Source organism: Protopterus annectens, chromosome 5.part0 (assembly GCF_019279795.1).
Source record: "Protopterus annectens isolate FY-2018-M chromosome 5.part0, PAN1.0, whole genome shotgun sequence".
Classification (NCBI taxonomy): Eukaryota; Metazoa; Chordata; order Ceratodontiformes; family Protopteridae; genus Protopterus; species Protopterus annectens.
Window position 1 is genome coordinate 1,369,951,795 of NC_056735.1, and position 20,264 is coordinate 1,369,972,058.

At 41.4% G+C, this 20,264-nt stretch overlaps 1 protein-coding gene across 1 annotated transcript in view; it reads left to right on the forward strand.

The window, feature by feature from the left end:
* CCDC83 (coiled-coil domain containing 83) overlaps positions 1-20,264 on the forward strand; it is a 1,061,671-nt gene that overhangs the window by 585,557 nt on the left and 455,850 nt on the right. The window contains exon 8 of the mRNA XM_044071188.1: positions 12,652-12,773. Coding sequence (XP_043927123.1) covers positions 12,652-12,773 — 122 coding nt within the window. The remainder of the gene's footprint in view (positions 1-12,651; positions 12,774-20,264) is intronic.

A 20,264-nucleotide genomic window follows, 5' to 3' on the forward strand; every position in this document is an offset into this window, starting at 1 on the left:
TTTTTGGTGTCAAAAATGACAGGGAACTGGAGGTCAATTTCGGATCTCAGAGTTTTGAATAAGTTTGATCAACAGACAAAATTCCGGATGGTCATAGTTCATTCTTTTCTTCCCTTCTTAGGGAAAGACAATTTGATGTGCTCTGTAGACCTCCAGGACGTGTATTACCACACAGAAATGGACTAATGCTCCAGGAGGTTCCTCTGCTTCTGGCTGGGAGCCAATCATTACCAGTTCTGAGCTCTGCCCTTTGGTCTCACCACAGCTCCCCCCCACTCCTGGGTGTTCACCAAAGGTATGGCAGCAGTGGCAGCTCACCTGAGTCTGCACAGACTCTGAGTGTTTCCATATTTGAATGACTGTCTCCTTACCATTCCCAGCAGGCATCTATTTGAACAGACAAGAGACTTCACCCTAACCATCTGCTCTTGTCTAGGTGTAATGGTGAATCTCGCCAAATCTCAGCTAAGTCCAACCCAACAACTGGATTTCATAGGATCTTGCCTGAATATGAATGACCTCTTGCAAAGCCTCCCTTCCTATTCAAAGACTGCAGAAAATAAGGTCACAAGTTCACATTATTCTTTCCAATGACAATGTCCCCACTCTACTAGATCTACAAGATCTGGGATCCATAGCAGGGGCCATTACTGTAGTACCACTAGCAAGGTTCCACATGAGAATCCTACAGTAGCTTCTTTCCTCCCAATGGTCTATTCTTACTCATCCTCTTTGTCTCATCTCATCTGAATTACCAATGACTGCAAGAAGGATTTATCTTGGTGGATGGAGTCCGAAGAAATTCTTTTGGGCCGACTGTTTGTTTCCCCTCATTCCCCAGCTGTAGTGACCACAGATGCCTCACAGATTGGGGGGGAGGGGGGGGCATTTTCAAGGAAAGACTGCCCAAGGTGCTTGGTCCTGAGTAGAAGTCAATCTGCGTATCAATATCCGGGAACTGAGTGTTGCAAGCCTTTCAAACTGTCCTCCCTCTAGGAATGACTGCAATTCAGTCAGACAACATGTCAGTAGTCTGGTACATCAACAAGTAAGGCGGAACCAAGTCCCCTTGTCAAGAAGCCCTCAGAGTATGGCAATGGGTGATCTCTTCAAACTGCTTTCTGGTAACAATGCACATCCCAGGGAGCTCGAAAGTGATAGTGGACAAATTGAGCAGATGCGTCCTCCTGCCTCATGAGTGGTCTTTCAGTCTCAGAGTGGCAGAGGAGATTTTCTGTCAGTGGGGCCAGCCTTGCTGTGATCTGCTTGCATCACCCTAGAACAAGTGCAGCACCTACTTTGTAGTAATCCCCCCTCAGGGGGAGTCCTCAAGGGATGCTGTCCTTCACAATTGACCCTCAAGACTACTCTATGCCTTTCCTCCATTCCTCTAATTCCCCCTTTTTTTGAAGAAAGCCATAAGGCTGAAGAGCAAAGTGATTCTCATTGTCCCTTTTTGGCCTCAGCAAATCTGGTTCTCCTTTCTTTGGCCTTATCTACTTCAACATCCATGGACTCTGGACCCAGATCCAGATCTCCTGTCCCATCCCCAGGGACTAGTTCATCCCAATCAGAAAAACCTCAAGTTTACAGCTTGGTTGCTCCAGTTCCATTGATTGCCAGGCAAAATAATTTATCTTCACCAGTTCGAAATATTTTTCTAGCTTCTCATAATCCTTCCACAACAAGACTCTACTTCAGCAAATGGAAAAGATTTTCCACATCGGCATGCGATAACAAACATGAACCTTTCTCGGCACCAGTTCAAGAGGTTTCGCAGTTTTTGTCTACACTCTTCGAACAAGGAGCTTCTCCTACCATCAAAGTTCAGCTTGCTGCTATTTCTAAATTCTATAATGGTTTTGAAGGGCAGTCCTTAATTTCACATAGGCTCTGCAAGGCCTTTCTGAGGGGAACATTAAGGTTAAAGCCTCCTTATAGGGAACCCCTCATTCCCTGGGATCTTACTATGGTTTTGCAATGCTTTGGTCCAATCCCCCTTTGAGCCAGAGGCTACCTGTGATTTGAAATTTCTTTCATGGAAGACCATTTTCGTAATAGCTATTACATCTGCTAAGAGGATTCCAAAAATTCGTGCATTATCTTCAAAACTTCCATATTTGATTTTTCATAAAGACATGGTATCGCTGAGAACCAATGCATCCTTTCTGCCAATGGTTGTATCTCAGGCTAACATTAATCAAGCCATTGAGTTGCCAGTGTTCTTCCCTAATATTTCCAACAAGGGAGAATACTGCTTACATTTACTGGATGTCCACAGACAATTGCATTTTTATCACGACAGAACTAAAGATTTCAGAAAGTTAGACCGGTTACTTGTTTCTTTTCAGGGCCTTCTCTGGGTAAGTCAGTTTCTAAGGTTATGTTATCTAAGTGGTTAAGAGAATGCATTGCCTTTGTCTACAGTAGGAAAAACCTCAATTGGCAGCCCCAGTTAGAGCACACTCCATAAGCGCTATTGCCACATCTGCTGTTTTTCACTCCAAGGCTTCCATAGACATATGTGCAGCAGCAACATGGGCTTCTCCACATACCTTTATTATTCATTAAGAAGTGGATCTGGTCTCCAGGGGAAGAGCATCATTTGGTTTTATGGTGCTCAGGAGTATTCTTCCATAACGCCTCCCAAGGTACAAGGTAGCTGGGGACTCTGTCCCATAGGCCAAGGATAAATGAAGATTGACAGGATCAGATAAAGAAGTTATGTACTCCATCTGCGTTGTCAATCTTCATTTATCCTTTCACACCACCCTCCTTTCCCCTTCAGACTGCTTGAAGAATGGACCTTAGTCCTGTCTATTTGTTTCCTCATGTATGATCTTGGACATAGCCTCTTCAATGGTGATAGTATTACCCTTTCCAGGTCTTTTCATTATAGCTGCAAACTTGATCTGAGGTAATTTAAAGAGAGGCATTCTGGGTAGGAACTTGGCTGAGGAGTTTTTGGTTCGCGTGAGCTGTGTAACGACCAAGCCAGTTCCAAGACTCGGAACCAAGTCCCATAGGTCAAAGATAAATGAAGATCGACAACATAGATGGAACATTGTGATGAGTAAATAACTTCTTTTTTATTTCCTTTTCCAGAGCTAAGTTGAGTGAAGCACATTCATCCAAATCTATGGCCACATTATCCACCTTTTGATCCAGAGCTTCTGTAGATGACATTTGTGCAGATGCTACATGGTCTAATGTTCACACTTTTGTAACTCATTACAAATGGGACATTTTATCTAGGAGTAGGGCAGCATTTCGCTCTGCTGTACCCAGGAATATCCTTCTTTGAGGACCACCCATGGTTACTCTAGCTTGGACTCTGTCCCATCAGTTGAGGAACAGATGAAAAAGACAATATCAAATATTAAAGTTATGCACTCACCATAACTCCGCATTTGTGTTTGTTTTCATCCTTCCTCAACTTCCCACCCTCCAACTCTCTGCCTATTTTATAGTTTCCTAGTATGTACAGAGGGGGTTTTCCCTGTCAGTCTTGCTACATGAGTTCCGGGGTTGCTGCTGCTTCTTCTCTTGCTCTTGGTCTGTAGTTGTTTTACTTCAGAGGATGGTAATGGTTGATAATACATTATCATATTCTGGTTAGCTGAATAGATGGCAAACTCTGTCTGAGATAACTGAAGTCTGATGAAGTGGTCAAGAACGGATTTGACATTTGATCCGAGATCCCATCAGTTGAGGAAGGACAAAAACAAGACAATACAGATGCAGAGTTATGGTGAGTAAATAACTTTAAGTTGTATAAACATAATAAGTACGAATGCAATGGATGATTTTGAAAAAAGTATTGCTTGTGATGTAGATAACAGCTGTTTGAAAAAACGAGTTAACTATAAGTAAAAACAGAACACTGAATGCACCATGTGTACTGAGATGGCAGTGATTCTGACAATGTGAAAACACAGTACTAATGCATTCACAATTATTTATTAATGTAAAACTTTTATTAGAAGTCAGTGCGCATTATCATGAGAACTTGGAGAGTGCTTCCACTGTCAGGGGAAAAATTACAGGAAGCAAGTACAGACTAAAATATGTTAAAAGTAAATAACCAAACACTGGTAAGGGCTGATATGGAATCGGATTAAAATGTGAGGACAGAAAAAGAGCTTAGTCTGCCTGTAATCAGTAATATGTGTGTAACAGAATTATATGCCCTATTTTTTAGTAAAGACACCAAAAGGAAATGAGCTTTTGGCAAGGAATCCAGCAGCCTGTTAGTGTAAGCTGTCAATATCATGAGCAGACATTTCAAATTAACTCTAGCATTTTGATACTTAGAATATAAAAATGTGTTAAGAGAGGGGAAAAGAGTTGTAGGACTAAAACTGAGACATTACAGAAGACAGTAAATTGACTACTTTTGAAAACAGTAACACTGAAGAGATGAGATAAAAGATGATAAAGGATAGTAATTAAACCACAAGAAATGGTAAATAAACCTGACCGAGTGAAAGCAAACAGGAAGTCTCTAAACTCCCACGTTAAATGAATGGGAGGATAATAGCCTTGCAGTTAAACCACCTGCATGATACAGCTTTCTAGGGTTTGCAGAGTGGATTGTAGGTTACCAACAGATAGACTCAAAAGATCGAAATTACCTAAAGACAGTGGACCCATTAGGGTAGACTGTGGTATAACAGAAACATTTTATAGTGCCAGAGTTATGTTAAAAATTTAGAAATCATAAAAACATTTTTTTTCAAATTTTCTCATGTGGTTGTCCTTTAAGTGGAAGGAAAGCCATTAGCCTGTGTACTCAGAATGGAATTTGACAACTGTTTTTTATTTACTGGTTGCTTAATATGAGTGGGTTCTTAATTACCAGTTTATTTATTTAAAGTAAGTATGGTAATGTTGTATAACATGCTGATGGCATATGGTCAAGGTACTAGTTGGCTTTAAGTAATAAAGTAGAAATATGATTTTACATTTGCCTGAGAGTGTGAGTGTTAAGTACAAAAGTGTAGCTAGGGCGGGACGAGGCGGCAGTCAAAGTGTTCAGAGGAAGTAATCTGCCATCCATCATCATGTTTTTTCTTTTAACTTCAGTTGAAGAGCTACCTGGAGGGGGGCATGGATGTAACTGTAATAACCTGATCGCTACAATATAGTGATCAGGTTATTACAGTGAAGTGTTTTTGCTCTTGAATGGAAGAGCTAGCTGGGAGGGGGAGGGGGAGGGGGGTGGAGTGGATGTACTAACTAGAATGTAGCAATTTCTTTTTTTTTTTTTTTTTTGCTCCTCAGTTGAACAGCTACCTGGGGTGGTGAAGTGCTGGCTACACCATCTCTGATTAAGTGCTGTATACTTTCCATTCACTGACTTTAGTGAATTGTCGACTATACTGTGGCGTCCCCATTTGGATACCAGTTGTATACTTGGATTCATGCAGGTATGTAGTTGTGTATGCCTTTGCCCTATTGCACATGGGTCAATCAGGAAAATTCACTCATGCAGGACTCTACTATATGGTTTGAACAGTGTATCAGCACTAAGCAGTTGTGGAAGATGTTTGTGAATCCCTCCTGTAGTATTCTGCATTTTTCCCACCAGAATATTATCTATCCATGAAATCCTAGTAGAATGCAGTCTTACTGAGAACCTCAGTCATTATTTTTTTTTACAGTAACTAGTGCCATGACCTAATCATCATCCACATGCACGCTGTCATGATCAGAACATAAAGGGTGATATAAATCAGATGCAAAAACTTATTGTACCTTTGACAAAAGTAAATTCTGACAAATGGATTCCTTCCCAGGCTGATACTTGAGGCAACTGCCCCATCATCCCAGTGTAGCCCTACATGGTGAAGGGGGTCATACCTCTCAGTTCTCCAGAATTTTGCAGAATGTCCTTAAGTTTGCTTTTTATTTTTGCCCTGTCCCTTGTAAAATGTTTGATTTTCTGATATATTCATGAGAATGAAATCTGGTCAGGAATACCAGACATTAGAGTTTCATACTTATTCTGAAAATGCATGTTGATAAAAAAAAATTGCTGTTCTATTAACGTTTTAATTGAATTGGAAAAATATTTAAAAACTGTGATTTTCAGCCTTTTAGCTTTGTCCAGACTTCTTGAGTAAAGAGGTATGGGGGGTCATATTACATTCAGGAGGAGAAGGTAAATACTTGCACCACACCACACTCATCACATAGTCCCTCAAAACCTACACCACCAAAACACACACATAGAAACACGAATCACACACCTCCATTCACAGAGGCTCTCAATAGAAATCTGCTCAAGCAACAGAGACCTCCAAAGCAGAAACGCTAGCAACCTCCACCCCCCCAACACAACCCAAATAACACATAGCCGACAAATTCAGTGTGCCTCTCAACCACAGCCCATAAGGCATAGCAACGTACCCAACACTCAAGTCATACGTGACTCTTAGTCAGGCACACTGATGTTCCACTCACCAGGCTAAACAAGGAGAAAGTTACTGTCAGCTGCCTCAACAAGTACAAATATGACTCTGTCATTGTCCATGTTGGTGTGAATGACCTGAGACGTACCTCCCTGGACTACATGAAAAGAGACATGGAGGTGCTCTCCGATCTTGTAGCCCAGGCAGGTATGACCCTAGGCCTGAGTAGCATCCTGCCATCACCCAGAATGATACCACAGTACAAGGACAAAATGATTGACTTCAACAATTGGCTAAGCTTCTGGTGTCATTCTAAGGGGATCCAATATCTGTCGGCCTGAGATGACATGATCGACAGACTACGATGCTTTGCCAGAGATGGCCTGCACCCGTCGCCCTTGGGATTCCGGATACTGGCTAAGGCTCTTGCCACCCCTATAGTGCCTTTTTTAGACAAGGTTCAAAAGACAAATTCACCACCTTAACAGCTACAAGCAATCAAAATCTGAGGGTAATGCTACTCAATGCTAGAAGTCTAAACCTCAAAATGCATTCACTCGAGGCACTCCTTAAAATGGAGAACATCGACATCTGTGCAGTGACAGAGATATGGTTCAAGGCTCCAGAAAGCACCCCTGCATTACCAGGCTATAATTCATACCACACCTTTCAGCCACCTAACCTGGACCGAAACACTAAAGGCGGAGGCGTGTCCATATTCATTAAGGATATCCACACCTCCAGGCTAGTTGCTCATCATAATGCATCCGAGATTATCCAAGTGCAACTAACTCTGGGCAAGACCGCAATCCAAATTGTAACTTGCTACAGATCCCCCACCATGCCCAAGGATTCCCACTCCTCATTTTTTGATACACTGGAAAATATTAGGGTACAACCCAATACCCTAATAATGGGCGATTTCAACTACCAAGAAAGAAGCCAGCAACTGGAAGCTGTAAACACTAATTTAATTAGTGAAACATATAAAGAATTCCAATAACAAAACAGACTTTGGTTTTTACCTAGCCTTCATCAGTGCAAAATCACATAACAGATTAGAATCCGTTATATAGTACATCATAATTAGAAACAAAACATGATTGGTGAGCTCATGAATATGCATACAATATTTATAAATATTCATTAAGTCCAGGCTGAAATAATGCACCTAATTTTACTATCCATTTCTTTTCTTTTGCATTCAGTTTGATGTGCCATCCTGATTTGTTGCTTCTGTCACCTATTATTTTATCAGTAATGGTGAAATGAAATTTGGCTGTGCTATGTTTGAGGATGTGTTTATACAATGCATTACTAGATCTTTTACATCTGAAATCACTCAGATGTTCAGATATACGTATTCTAAAAGGTCTAGATGTTTGACCAATGTAGAAAGCATGACCACTGCAGGAGGCCATATAGATAATCCAATCGGTGTTACAACTGGCAAAAAACTTTGTCAAATATGTGACTGCTGTTGTTGCTAGAAAATTGTTTAGTTTTTAGTACATATTTGCAATTGCTACAGTGTCCACATGGCATACAGCCCATAAGTTTGTCTCCTGATATAGATGTCTGAATCATGTGCAGATTCCTAATCAGAATGATGTTTATAATGGTTAAAATAAGCACCCAAGTTTTTGCCTTTTCTGAATGAAAATGAACATGTTTCAGATATGTGGCTGGACAAAGCAGAATCTGCTAAGAGAATGTTCCAATTATGTTTGATGATATCAATAAATCTATTGGTATTTCTACCATAGGTGGTTGTAAATCGCAAACTGTTATTACTCCGTGATTTATTCTTGTATCTGAGGAGATCATTACGATTAAGCTGAGAAGCATAATTACTGGCTGTAATAACATGACCCATGCTATAACCCCTTTGTTTGAACCTGTCAGTCAAATCCTGGCGATAATACTGAAAACTGCTGTCATCCGAGCAAATACGTCTCATTCTAATGAATTGTGATTTTGGAATGTTCCTAGCTATATGTTTGGGATGAAAACTGGAGGCGTGGAGTAAGGTGTTATATTTGGGATATTTACGGAATACCTGTGTATCGAGTGTGTTGTCAAAATTTCTTGTCACGAATACGTCCAAATAGGTAATCCTGTATTTATCATAACTGATGTTAAAGTGTAGGCCCCATTTGTTGTCATTCAGATATTCAACAAATTCGTTCAGGTATTCAATATCCGCCCTCCACACCATCCAGCAATCATCTAGATATCTACGCCAGATATCAATCTCAGCCAAATAGAGGTTGTGTGTATCATCATATATTATTTGATCTTCAATATATGCCATATATAAATCAGCATAAATGGGGGCAAAGGATGCCCCCATAGCAGTACCTTTAATTTGAAGGTAACATTGTTTCCCATAGAAAAATACATTTTTGTGAGAACATGTTCAGTCAGACATATCAAGAAAGTGTTAAAGCCAGGTTTGCACATTTGTGACATATTGTATGTATATCCATGAGCTCACCAATCATGTTTTGTTTCTAATTATGATGTACTATATAATGGATTCCAATCTGTTATGTGATTTTGCACTGATGAAGGCTAGGTAAAAACCAAAGCCGAAACCGGTTTGTTTTGTTATTGGAATTCTTTATATGTTTCACTAATTAAATTAGTGTTTACAGCTTCCAGTTGCTGGCTTCTTTCTTGGTGGATCTATTAATTTTTGAGCCATGCAATAGCTTCCATGCAGGGAAAGGTTTTTGGCTGCGATTTCAACTACCCCACCATTAACTGGGAAAACTACTCATGTACCAACTCTTTTGCTCAATGTTTCTGGAATTCATAAATTCCAGTGCCTTGGATCAACTTATCCACACCCCCACCGGGGCAGCAATATCCTAGACCTGGTCAATACCAACATGGGCGACTGGTGTTCCACACCAGAGGTTAATTCCTTGTTGGTCAGATCCGACCACACGCTAATCACCCTAGACATCCACATCCCGCGCCCACCCCCCATTAGGGAAACCACCATAAAAATTTCTCCAAAGCCAACTTCATGCTTCTTAAGACAGAAGTGGCAAACTTCACGACACCCGTGCAGACGGACAATAGAGGTACGACTGCTGAATCCTACACAAATGCACTTTATAAGCACTTACACAAGTGCATGGATTGTGCTATCCCTAACAGAACCAAGATGCTATCCTCCAAAAAAAAGAAGCCAATCTGGTGGTCCTCTGCCATAAACAAACTCTACAACAGAAGAAAGAAACTGTTGCAAAAAAGAGTAAAATCCCATGATTGGAGGAACTCCCTGGTCAGCCTCAGTAAGAAGTTGAGATCCCTCATAAAATCCTCCAAAGCTAGTTACGAAAACAAAATCGCCACTGGTTCTAAAGACAACCACAAAGCATTCTATAGCTATGTCAAGAATCTCAATGGCAACACTCAGACTTGCTCTGAGTTACAGCACAATGGCACTAAATATACAGAACCAACTGATATTGCCAACATCCTGGCAGATACGTTCAGTGCTAACTTTACCCCCCTCTCACCCCCGAATGGGCCCATCTCTATACTGGAAGAATGCAATGTTCCTGTAATCACGGCTGCACAGGTAAAAACCACACTCTCCAAAGCCAAGAACACAGCATCCATGGGACCTGACAACATCCCAGGCTGTGTTCTACATGAACTGCAGAATGAACTGGCACCCCACCTAAGCATCATGTTCAATCATAGCCTCACCTCAGGCTTTGTGCCCACTGAATGGCGCACAGCAATGGTTATCCTACTTCACAAAGGGGGAGCCACCACGGACCCTGGGAACTACCGCCCCATTAGCCTAATGAGCCTGATCTGCAAGGCTATGGAACATATCATCATGGATCTTATACACAAAGACATTGGTAATCTCCAAACTCTGGACCCCACCCAGTTCGGGTTTGTAAAAGGCAGATCATGTCTCCTAAACCTGATAGATTTCTTTGAAGCAGTCACCAAAGCCGTAGACGAGGGTAAGGTGGCTCACACAGCCTATCTACATCTCGCCAAGGCTTTTGACACCATCCCCCACTCTGGAATTATAGATAAACTCACTAAACTATGTATAAATCCCTATGTCACAAGATGGGTTGCCAACTGGCTCACTGACAGAACCCACACTGTGAAAGTAGCAGACTCCAAATCCGACTTCAGACCAGTGACAAGTGGACTACCACAGGGTTCAGTCCTGGGTCCTCTCCTATTTGGTATCTACTTTTCTGAAGTACAGGCTAACACAGAAGGTCTTTGGCTAACGAGGTTCGCATATGACTGCAAACTAGGAGCCATAAGTGGACATCCTACAAAAGGGCCTCACAGATATAGATGCCTGGTGTCAAAGCCATGGCCTCAAGCTCAATGCCAAAAAGTACATTGTCATTCCCTTTGGTAAAAACTCTGTACCCATGAGCTACCACATAGGTGGTAGTCTCCTTAGCACCGAAAGTGTGATAAGAGACCTTGGGACACAGGTGGACAGTAGTCTCTCCTTTGATAATCACATCGCCACAGTAGTCAGGAAATCCTTCTACGTGGCACGTCTCATCACAAAAGGATTCTCATCCAGGAAAAAAGAGGTCATTGTTCCCCTCTACTCATCACTCATTAGACCCATTATAGAGTACAACATTCCTTTTATTATGTCCCTCACAAGACATCTACAACAACTGGAAAGGCTGCAGAAATACCACACAAAGAGGATTACCAGCCTCAAACAGATGCCCTATGCAGACTGTCTCAAAAAACTCTAGCTTTACTCAGTTGCATATCACCTACTCAGAGGCGATCTCTGCCTAACATACAAAGCTATGTCAAACCCAGAGCTGTTGGACATGCTCCACTTAAAGAAATCCCAATCCCTCCGAGCTACACACTCTAGAGACCTAAATCGTGTCACTACAATAAACAGAACATGCTGGAGGAATAGATTCCTCTCCCAGAGACTTCCCATACTCTGGAACAAACTGCCTATCTATATCAAAGAATGCTCCTTATTAGCACTCTTCAAGAAAAATCTTGATGGTTAGATGGGAAATAGGAAATTCACCCTGGGGATCACCTCTGTGGCTCTGCTCGACAGGAGCACAGGAAAACAATTTTCTTGGGTGGCGAACTTCAGGGTACCTTTTTGGGTAGGCTTATATAGGCCCTTGGACCAATAGCCTAGTACCTACCTGTGAACCTTTGCTTGATGGCAGAAGGAGAGAGAGTAAGCTAATGTGGTCTGCTGTTTTAAGTGCCTTAACATTCTACCTTGCTTCCACCTCTTCCTTCCCCCTTATCTTCTTCCTACCTGTCTTATGCCTTCTTGAATACTTGTATGGATTCTCTCTCTCTGCCCCTCTTTTCCATAGTCCATCTCATGGATCAGAGATCAGAGCCATAGTCCATACCATCTGCTGCCTATGCTTCCGCATTTCCCCTCTGTCCTTCCTTTTCAGAATGACCTCATCACATCTCCCTGATGTGCTCTTTTGTACCAATGTCATATTCTCCCATTTCCTCTGGAATGAAACGAGAAGAGCTGTAACTCTTCTACTACCTCTGGCTATAGTCTCACCCCTTCTCCTTCATCCTATAGATCTTTCTGGTAGCTTTCCTCTGAATTCCTTCCAGCAACCTGATGATTTTTTATTATAGAGCCTCCCAGGACTTCACACAGTACACATAGATCAGGGCCACATAGAATAAAAGAATTACCTTCTATAGACTATCTGATGTATTATAGCAAACATTAACCTCTAGAGACATTGCAGTCTGCTCTTATTTTGGTATTTGGAGTAAGGGAGAGATTTCACAAAGAAAAAGAAGTGGAGAGAGAAGTTCATTACATGAAAAAATAAGTATCTAAAGAAAGGAACTGAGAGCAGAACTCAAGAGAATAAGCAGGATTTAGCACCTAGCTTGTATGATTCTTGGTTGCAAATGAAATAAATATACCACTGTATCACTGAAGTGGGTGTATATGCTTTGACACTGAGTAAAACTAGACTTGCTCTCCTTTATGTTTCAGTGGTCTTTGTTTTAGACATAAGCACAATGTGAGGTGTTCAGCAGGCCAGTGTTTTCTAAACTCTAGCAGTGTGTGATATGTTTTGTTTAGGGCATACACAGGGAAACAAACACTGTCTTCACTGAGGAGAAATGTGAATAACCATATTGTTTTTGTACAATAATGATACTTTTTTGTAAAGTGATATACTAATTTCTCTTGTAGGTTAAAATATATAAGAAACATATTACTGAGGCAGAAGAGCGTGTTCAAAACCTGGAACAGGAAAATTTAGAACTCATGAGTTATTTATTTGATTGTAGACTTGAAGACCTAAAAATATCCAGGTAATGTATAGGAATTTATAAATATTAAGTATTTATAACAGTATAGCTTTATGTTTAATAAAATATTTTTAGAAGACAGATCTCTTCTTCACTAGAATTGCTTCTTCGATGGGTATGTACTTTGAAAATGAAAAGTGAATTTAAATCTGTCTTGCTATTCTTTTTCTGTAAAACATGAGCTCTATGTATAGATGTATGTTGTATGCTTGCTTTTGGGATGCCTGTCTTTAGCTGCTAGAGGAATATTTGTAAAATAAATCCTTGTTTCATGCTTTCAGTAATATTTAACCAGTATTCTAAGAAAGCTTTGTCCCATTCGATTCTCAGTTAGAGCGTCTTCTGTGTGGAAGCATATGTGAATGGGCATGCCTTCGTTGAAGGTTGTGCATCAGGGCTGGTAACTCGGCACGTAAAAATCCACTACTGAACATTAGCGGACCGGAGTTCTGCTGTGGCAACCCCTAACCGGGATAAGCCGAAAGACACAACAACAACAAAAAATTCTAAGAAAGCTGGCAGCTTCAACATTACTATTACCTGATTTTTAAGTATAAATTTCAAATTCTAAAAGAAATATGGTAACAGTCCTTTGTGCATTACACATGTATTTTAAACTTATTTTAGATGAATACAGTAAATAAAAACATTAGTAATATAAACACATATCAGCTATGCACATTAAAATAGTATTAAAAACATTACTAGCATGAACAAATATCAGAGATGTACATTGTATCCCCTATTAATGTAGAAAATTATACATCTTTCACATTCTACTTATTTTTAAGACCAGAAAGTGAAGTGAATATAAATTAGTATAAAATATAACTGAAAAGGAAAGTGACCACCACTTCTCTTTTCTTGATCATAGCAATATCGAACTATAGCACTCTAAACTATCAGTTCTCCCAGCTGTGTTGGACCTTTAACTAGAGTTTATGCTTGAAGGTTCCATATGATGTCTAAGGGTTTGCCACAGCCATCCAGATATGCACCTGTTTCTCTTAGCCATCTTACTTTGGGGATATCTGAGTCATCCATTTGCCTAATGTCTAGCTCTTTAAGGGATTTTTTCAACATTTGTGCATGCACTGCGGCAATTTGTATGTTAAGTGCCACAATGCTTTTCTGTCTTTGACATTCTCTTTGGATTTTTAATAAAAAAAATTGCAGTCTTTTTTACTAAACCATGTCTCTAAATTTAGTGTTTCCTTATCTGATGTCATCTCAGGGATAAAGTTGGGACACATTCATAGACTTTAAAGGACAGGCACATGAACAGTGGTGCCTTTATTTAAGCCTAGGACTCACTTCCATGTTATTCCCTTCACTGCTGTAATGAGGATAAATGCTATGTGAATCCTTTGTGATGCTGTCAGGGAAAACTTATTTTTATGAAGTGAATTAAAAACTACAAGAGCAGAAAAGAAGGAAATTAATGGCAGAAAAGTGCATCTTTGTGCTTCAGCCACTGCATGCTGTGATGCAAAAAAATCAGTTTCACTGTTGCTAAACACCATTGAGTAATCCTCAAAAATAAAATATGTATGTATACACATGTGGGTATACATGTATAAATATGTATGCGTGTGTGTATTACATATGCATATGAACACTCATTGGATCCTATGCTTCCTTTTGACTTTTTCACAAGAGATGCATTAAATATGCCTTCCCAAAATATCTATAGTATTGTCATAAGACCCTCTTTACACCTAAAACATTAGTGCACCGGTTTTCTCCCACATTATAAAGACATGTAGTAGGTGGATTGGACACTCTAAATTGGCCATAGGTGAGAATGTGTGCACAAGTGATTGGTGCAAATGAACTACTGAAGCAGGGCTAGCCACCCAGCAGTGTAAACCTTGGCTTGAGATGACTGACACTGCGGAAGTGACACCCTGACCCCCATGAGCAAAATGGGAAAAAGGGGGTGAGGATGGATGTATTATATAATATATAGATATTTGTATGTGTATTTTTATAGATATATATATATATATATATATATATATATATATATATATATATATATATATATATATATATATATATATATATATACACTATATATATGTGTATACATATGTGTATACATTTATGTGTGTGTGTGTGTGTGTGTATATATATATATATATATATATATATATATATATATATATATATAATTACAAATTAAAATAAAATTATGTTAAATTGAGGAACACAGTTTTATTCTTCCTGTTCCATATATCTGACCGCTCATTTTTTTTATCCCCATGTCAGGTACTTTAATTTATATTCTGCTACTGTCATGCAGTGTAGCATGTGAGAGTACAAGCCAAAGTTTACCTTCTTACAAAGGAACATTAAATCGAGATCTTAAATTATCAAGTCCTTCCATTTCAACCATAGGACTGGCAGCCAAAAGAAACAGTTGCTCAGCAATTTTAAGACTCCCTTAGCCTTCAAAATTATTCTTTTCCTCCCAAAATGCTACTCACCTCCTCTTTTCCTCCAGATCTTGTTTGCTGCTTGAAAAAGTTGCATCCTCAGATTGTTTCACACCCACAAAGTGAATATGTTCAGTCTTTTTCATTGCAGTTTGCACTCATTTATTAATATCCTTAGGATAATTTTAACCTTTTTCAAATTTAGTTAGAGGGATTTTTGCCAGTTTAACTGTTAACCTTTTCTCTCTTCACATGCTTCCCCCAATGTCTTGTGGTGCTAGGAGTGTTAGCTGGTCTACACTGTTGCTGTCATTGGTAAATACTGTCTAATGTTCCAGACAGGACTACTTTTGATAAGATTTTTTTTTGTCAGGATTGGCCTAGGTATCTGCGTTGTTGTTAAAATGTTGTAGTGAGACTTTGACAACAGTTTTTCCATTCTCAGCTGTTCCATTACTTGTGTGAACTTGTTGAGTATGGATAAGCACAAGACAACACTTCAGACTTCAGTAAGTGTAAGCAAAGTGGCCAAAAAATTCCCTTCCTGGAAGCACATACCCTTTTTCTGATGTACCTGGGGGTGGAACTCTAGGACTCCCATTTGATATTTGTGAAACATTTGAGTGCGAAGAACCATACATGAGTGGAAAAAGAAGCTCATTTTAACAAGCCATCTAATATCAGTTCCAACTCCCTAAAATAAGAAAGAAAAAGAGAGAAAAGAAGAGTTATTGATTATTCTCATAAATATTTCACTTCTAGGTTACGTAGACTGGAGTCACATTTCCCTCCTCCTCCTGAGGGTCTGAATTGAGAGATGATGAAATCAACAAGCAAATGAGAGTAGTTAGTATTCTGGAACTGAATTCCTACATGAGGTGGACCCAATTTTAAAATCTCGCCAAGATAACACTGATGTATAGACTGTCATTTTTTATATAGCACATATCATAGACAGAAGTTACAAAATAAAAAAGACAGCTGGGGTCACAAGTCCCAGGATAAAAAATGCCTAATTATGATATTTGCACTGGTGCCAGGACTGGAAAAATGACATTGCAGAATCTTCAAGATATAGAAATATTTCATACAGTGGGGTAGGCCAGGCGCAAGGGGAGGATGCCCCCCCCCTTTGTAGATGGAAGTAGTAGTGCACAGAAAACTGACAGTTCAAAAAAGAGCCATGAAGATGATAGAGTAGACTATGGAGAATAAGAAAGAAATTATGCATTGTTACTATTATGCAAGAAGCCCAAAATTTCTGGATAGAAGATGTTTGAAAAGATTAAGAGAGAAGTTAAAGGAAAGAAAAATACTTGGACAAGAAAACTATGAGGCTTCAAATCCAAAGTTGTGTTCATTATTACAACAGATTCACGAAAAACAATATATAGACCAAGAAACAGTGGGCCATTTGGAAAAAGAAGCGATTAAGGAAGTACACAAATATAAAGAACAAAACCTAGAGATTGCTGAAAGGTGTAAAAAAAATGGACAGGGGAAAGAAAGTGATCAGATATGGTGCAGTATTTATGCAAAGGAGAAAGACAATCTAATTAATACAAAAACGCAGCTCCAAAGATATTTGAAGAGAAATACAGGCAAAGGCACCCAGATATGGAAAATTTCACAATACAAGAAATAAGATCACAAAAAGGGAACATAGGACAGAAGATTAGTAAAGTAGAAATTAAATAAATAGAAGCTGTAGTTATGAAATATCTGTAAAGTGAAGGATTTAGCATAGAAAGTATAACACAGGTTATATCACTGCATCATGGAACAATGAGTCCCCAAAATAAGGAGAAACAGGTGGAGCAGGAGACACCTGAAGAAGAAATATGGACATTGGAAAGAAAAAAGAGATTTAATATGGTGCAATATTTATGCAAAGAGAAAGCAAAATTAATCAACACAAAAAAGCAGCACCAAAGGTATTTGAAGAGAAATACAAAGGCACCCAGATATAGAAAATTTCACAAAGCAAAAAAATAAGATAATAAAGGGGGAACATAGAAAAGGGGATTAGTACTCAAGAAGTTAAAGAAATAGAAACTGAGGATGTTATGTAGTCCTATCTCGCCTACATTCTTCACTTGTGGGATCGGAGCCGAATGTCGGCTCTGACTCGGCCTATTTACTAGCTCGAAAGTCTTTGATTGGCTGGGTTAAGATGGTATCCCACAATACACTGCTCCACATCCCCAGATCTCGTTTGCCGCTTGTAGAGCTCGGATGTGGTCTCGAATTGGCTGTGGCTAAGTATTGCTTCAAAAAACTTTTTTGTGAAAATTTTGGCTAATTGTGTTTATACAAACATAGTTGTTCTTAGTGTTGTTGCTGCGTTAATTTTTGTAGGTTGCGAGTGTTTTTGTGTGTGGTATCCCTTACTCCCTCGGGCTAGGCCCGTTTAAGTTAGAGGACCTAATCCTCCTTGTAGTGTTTGTCTGGCTGTCTTAGGTGCTTTTCTCTTAGTTTAAGTTGAGAACCGTTTTAGTTAGAGGTTCTCCCCTGTACCTTGGTTGTTGTTTTTACTTGTTCACCGGTTTCTGTGTTAGTGGTTTCCCGCCATTTGTCAGTAGCGGCTGCTACAATTGTTGGCTTGGCATGTCTAAGGAACAAAAAGAGCGTAAGCCCTCAGGCTTTAAAAAGTGTACTAAGTGTGCCTATAAAATGTCTGTCACAGACGGACATTCGGTCTGCGTTTACTTTCTTGGAGCCATCCACCTTCAGAAGTCGTGCAGTTTCTGCCACGCCTTTAGTCCTCGGGTGCTCCAAGAGAGGAAAAACAAATTGATCCTAAAGGGACTGCTAAAACTGTCCTGTGAGGAGGATTTAGGTTCGGCTCCCAGCTCCCAGTCAAGGTCTAAATCCTCCAAACCCAAGTAGAGGTCTCCGGCTCCATCTATTGCTTCGGAGCCGCCTAGTAAAATTACCATTATCGAGTCTGCTTCCTCAGCTCCACTGACATCAGGGCCGCAGGAGGTAGCTGTGTCGACTGAATCTGCATCCACTCTGATAATTTTGGAACCGATTCGGAGCCAGTCGCCAAGTTTGAGGCAAGGTTCTCCAGGCAGGAGGTCTAGGTCTCCATCCATTTCCTCCAAATCCTCCAGGCTTTCCGATTTGGATGTAGATAGGGTGGTGCAGAGGCTCCTACAGTCGCCGGTGTTGGCAAAACTTTTCTCGGCTCTGATCCAGTCTGCTCCGGAGCCAGCTGTGTTAGTTGTTCCTGCTATTCCTCCACCTTGTCGTCAGAGCTGGTAAGCTCCGCTCTGAGGGACGTTCCTGCGCCGGGGGGGCATCGGCTCCGACCTTGTCGGTTCCGTCCACAGGGTTCGGGACTCGGGTCTCCTCGGTCGGGCCCGAGGGGGATGCCTCGGAACACACTTCGGTTCCGAGCCTCCCTCTCGGTGCCTCGGCTGCGGGGGCACCAGTCCCTGTCATGGCCTTGGAAGGCGGTCGGTCCTCTGATTCGGGAGGTCCGACCTTCGAGGCTATGCGGAGCGCATTGTCTAGGTCAGCTACTTCCCTCGGATCGGTTCTTCCATCCCCCATAACACCGGCTAGAGCTTCTGACACCCACCTATCCTTGGATAGCAGAGCGCCAGGGCCTAAGGATACCCCCACGAGTGGTCCCCTTCTTTCTGAGGGGCCCTCAGAGCCTGTGCCTGAGGAACCCCCCCAGAAAGAAATCATGCAAGAGGAAGCACATAGACTCCCAGGACGAGTCGCTCACTTCCGATACTGACCTCGAGGAATCGGAGGGGTCCCCTAAGTCTTCATCTGAGGACGTTTCATTCTCCAATATCCTGAAGATCATGAAACAGAGAGGAGACTGGCCCTCCAAAACCCCCTCCGAGGAGGAGTCAGTATTCCTTAAGGCCTTTGGCGCTCAGCCCTCCGCCTCCTGGGTGTCTCTACCCTTCGAGCTCCTGGACCTTATTTGTCGGAGGGTGTGGGAGACTCCTGACTCCATGAAGCCTGAGCCTCGACGCCCCAATAAATTTTTGTCTGCTCCCCGAGGGAAAGAATTTTTAACAAAGGGAGTCCCGGTAGATGCTATGGTGGTGGCGGCTGCCACACAGAAGGAAGTTGCAGAGTCTTCCTCTTCGGTCCATCCTCCTAACAAGGAGTCTAGTACTATGGATCAGTACGGGAAGTGTATATTGTCTTCAGCGACCTTTACCTTGTCGTCGCTGAATTATTTGTCTCATTTCACGTGGCTCCAGAGAGATCTCCTTAAGGAGTTAGGAGATACTCTAACGGGTAACGTGCCTGAGGCGGTGGCTCAGACTGTCAACGCTCAGCTCTCTACCCTCAACTCCATCACTAACTCGTCTATGCAACTAATTTTGTACGCAGCCGAGGGAGCTAGTAGGGCGGCTAGTTCAGGGGTGGCCCTCAGGAGGCAAGCCTGGCTACCCCTGTGTCACTTTGCGGAGGCCTTTAAGTCTTCCTTTACTGATGCCCCCTTCGATGGTTCCTCCTTGTTCGGGACCAAAGTGAAAGACACACTCACCAGGTGCGAGTAGGAGGGAAAGACCTTGTCTGCCGTGGGAGTCCATTTTTCCCTCCCGTCGAGACCTTATCCCAAGGCTCAGTGAGGGGGAAAGATGTGGTTCAAAAAAATCACAAAGGTTTTTTTCCTACCGCACAGGGTGAACCCCCCCCCCCTCCGAGGCAGGGGAGGGGGGGTCATATTCAGGGAGATGTCGCCCCAGAGGCAGAGGAGGCCCCTGCAATTCTGGGGACCGCGATTCTTTTCGGGGTTCCCCATACTCTCATTCCTAAGGGGGTGCCCGGCTGTGCTTCTCCGGAGCCAGTCGGGGGTCAAATTTCCCAGTATACGGAAGCCTGGGTCAACATCACCCAGGAAAGATGGGTATTGGGGATAATCGCCAGAGGTTACACCATCCCATTTCACTCCACACCCCTCCCCCAGTGAAAAGAATCCCAGACGTTCCACCCAGTCAAAAGGGTCATGCAGCAACAGAGGTTTCTCGGCTGCTAGAAAAAGGAGTCATCCAACCAGTCCCCCCAGACCAGATCGAAT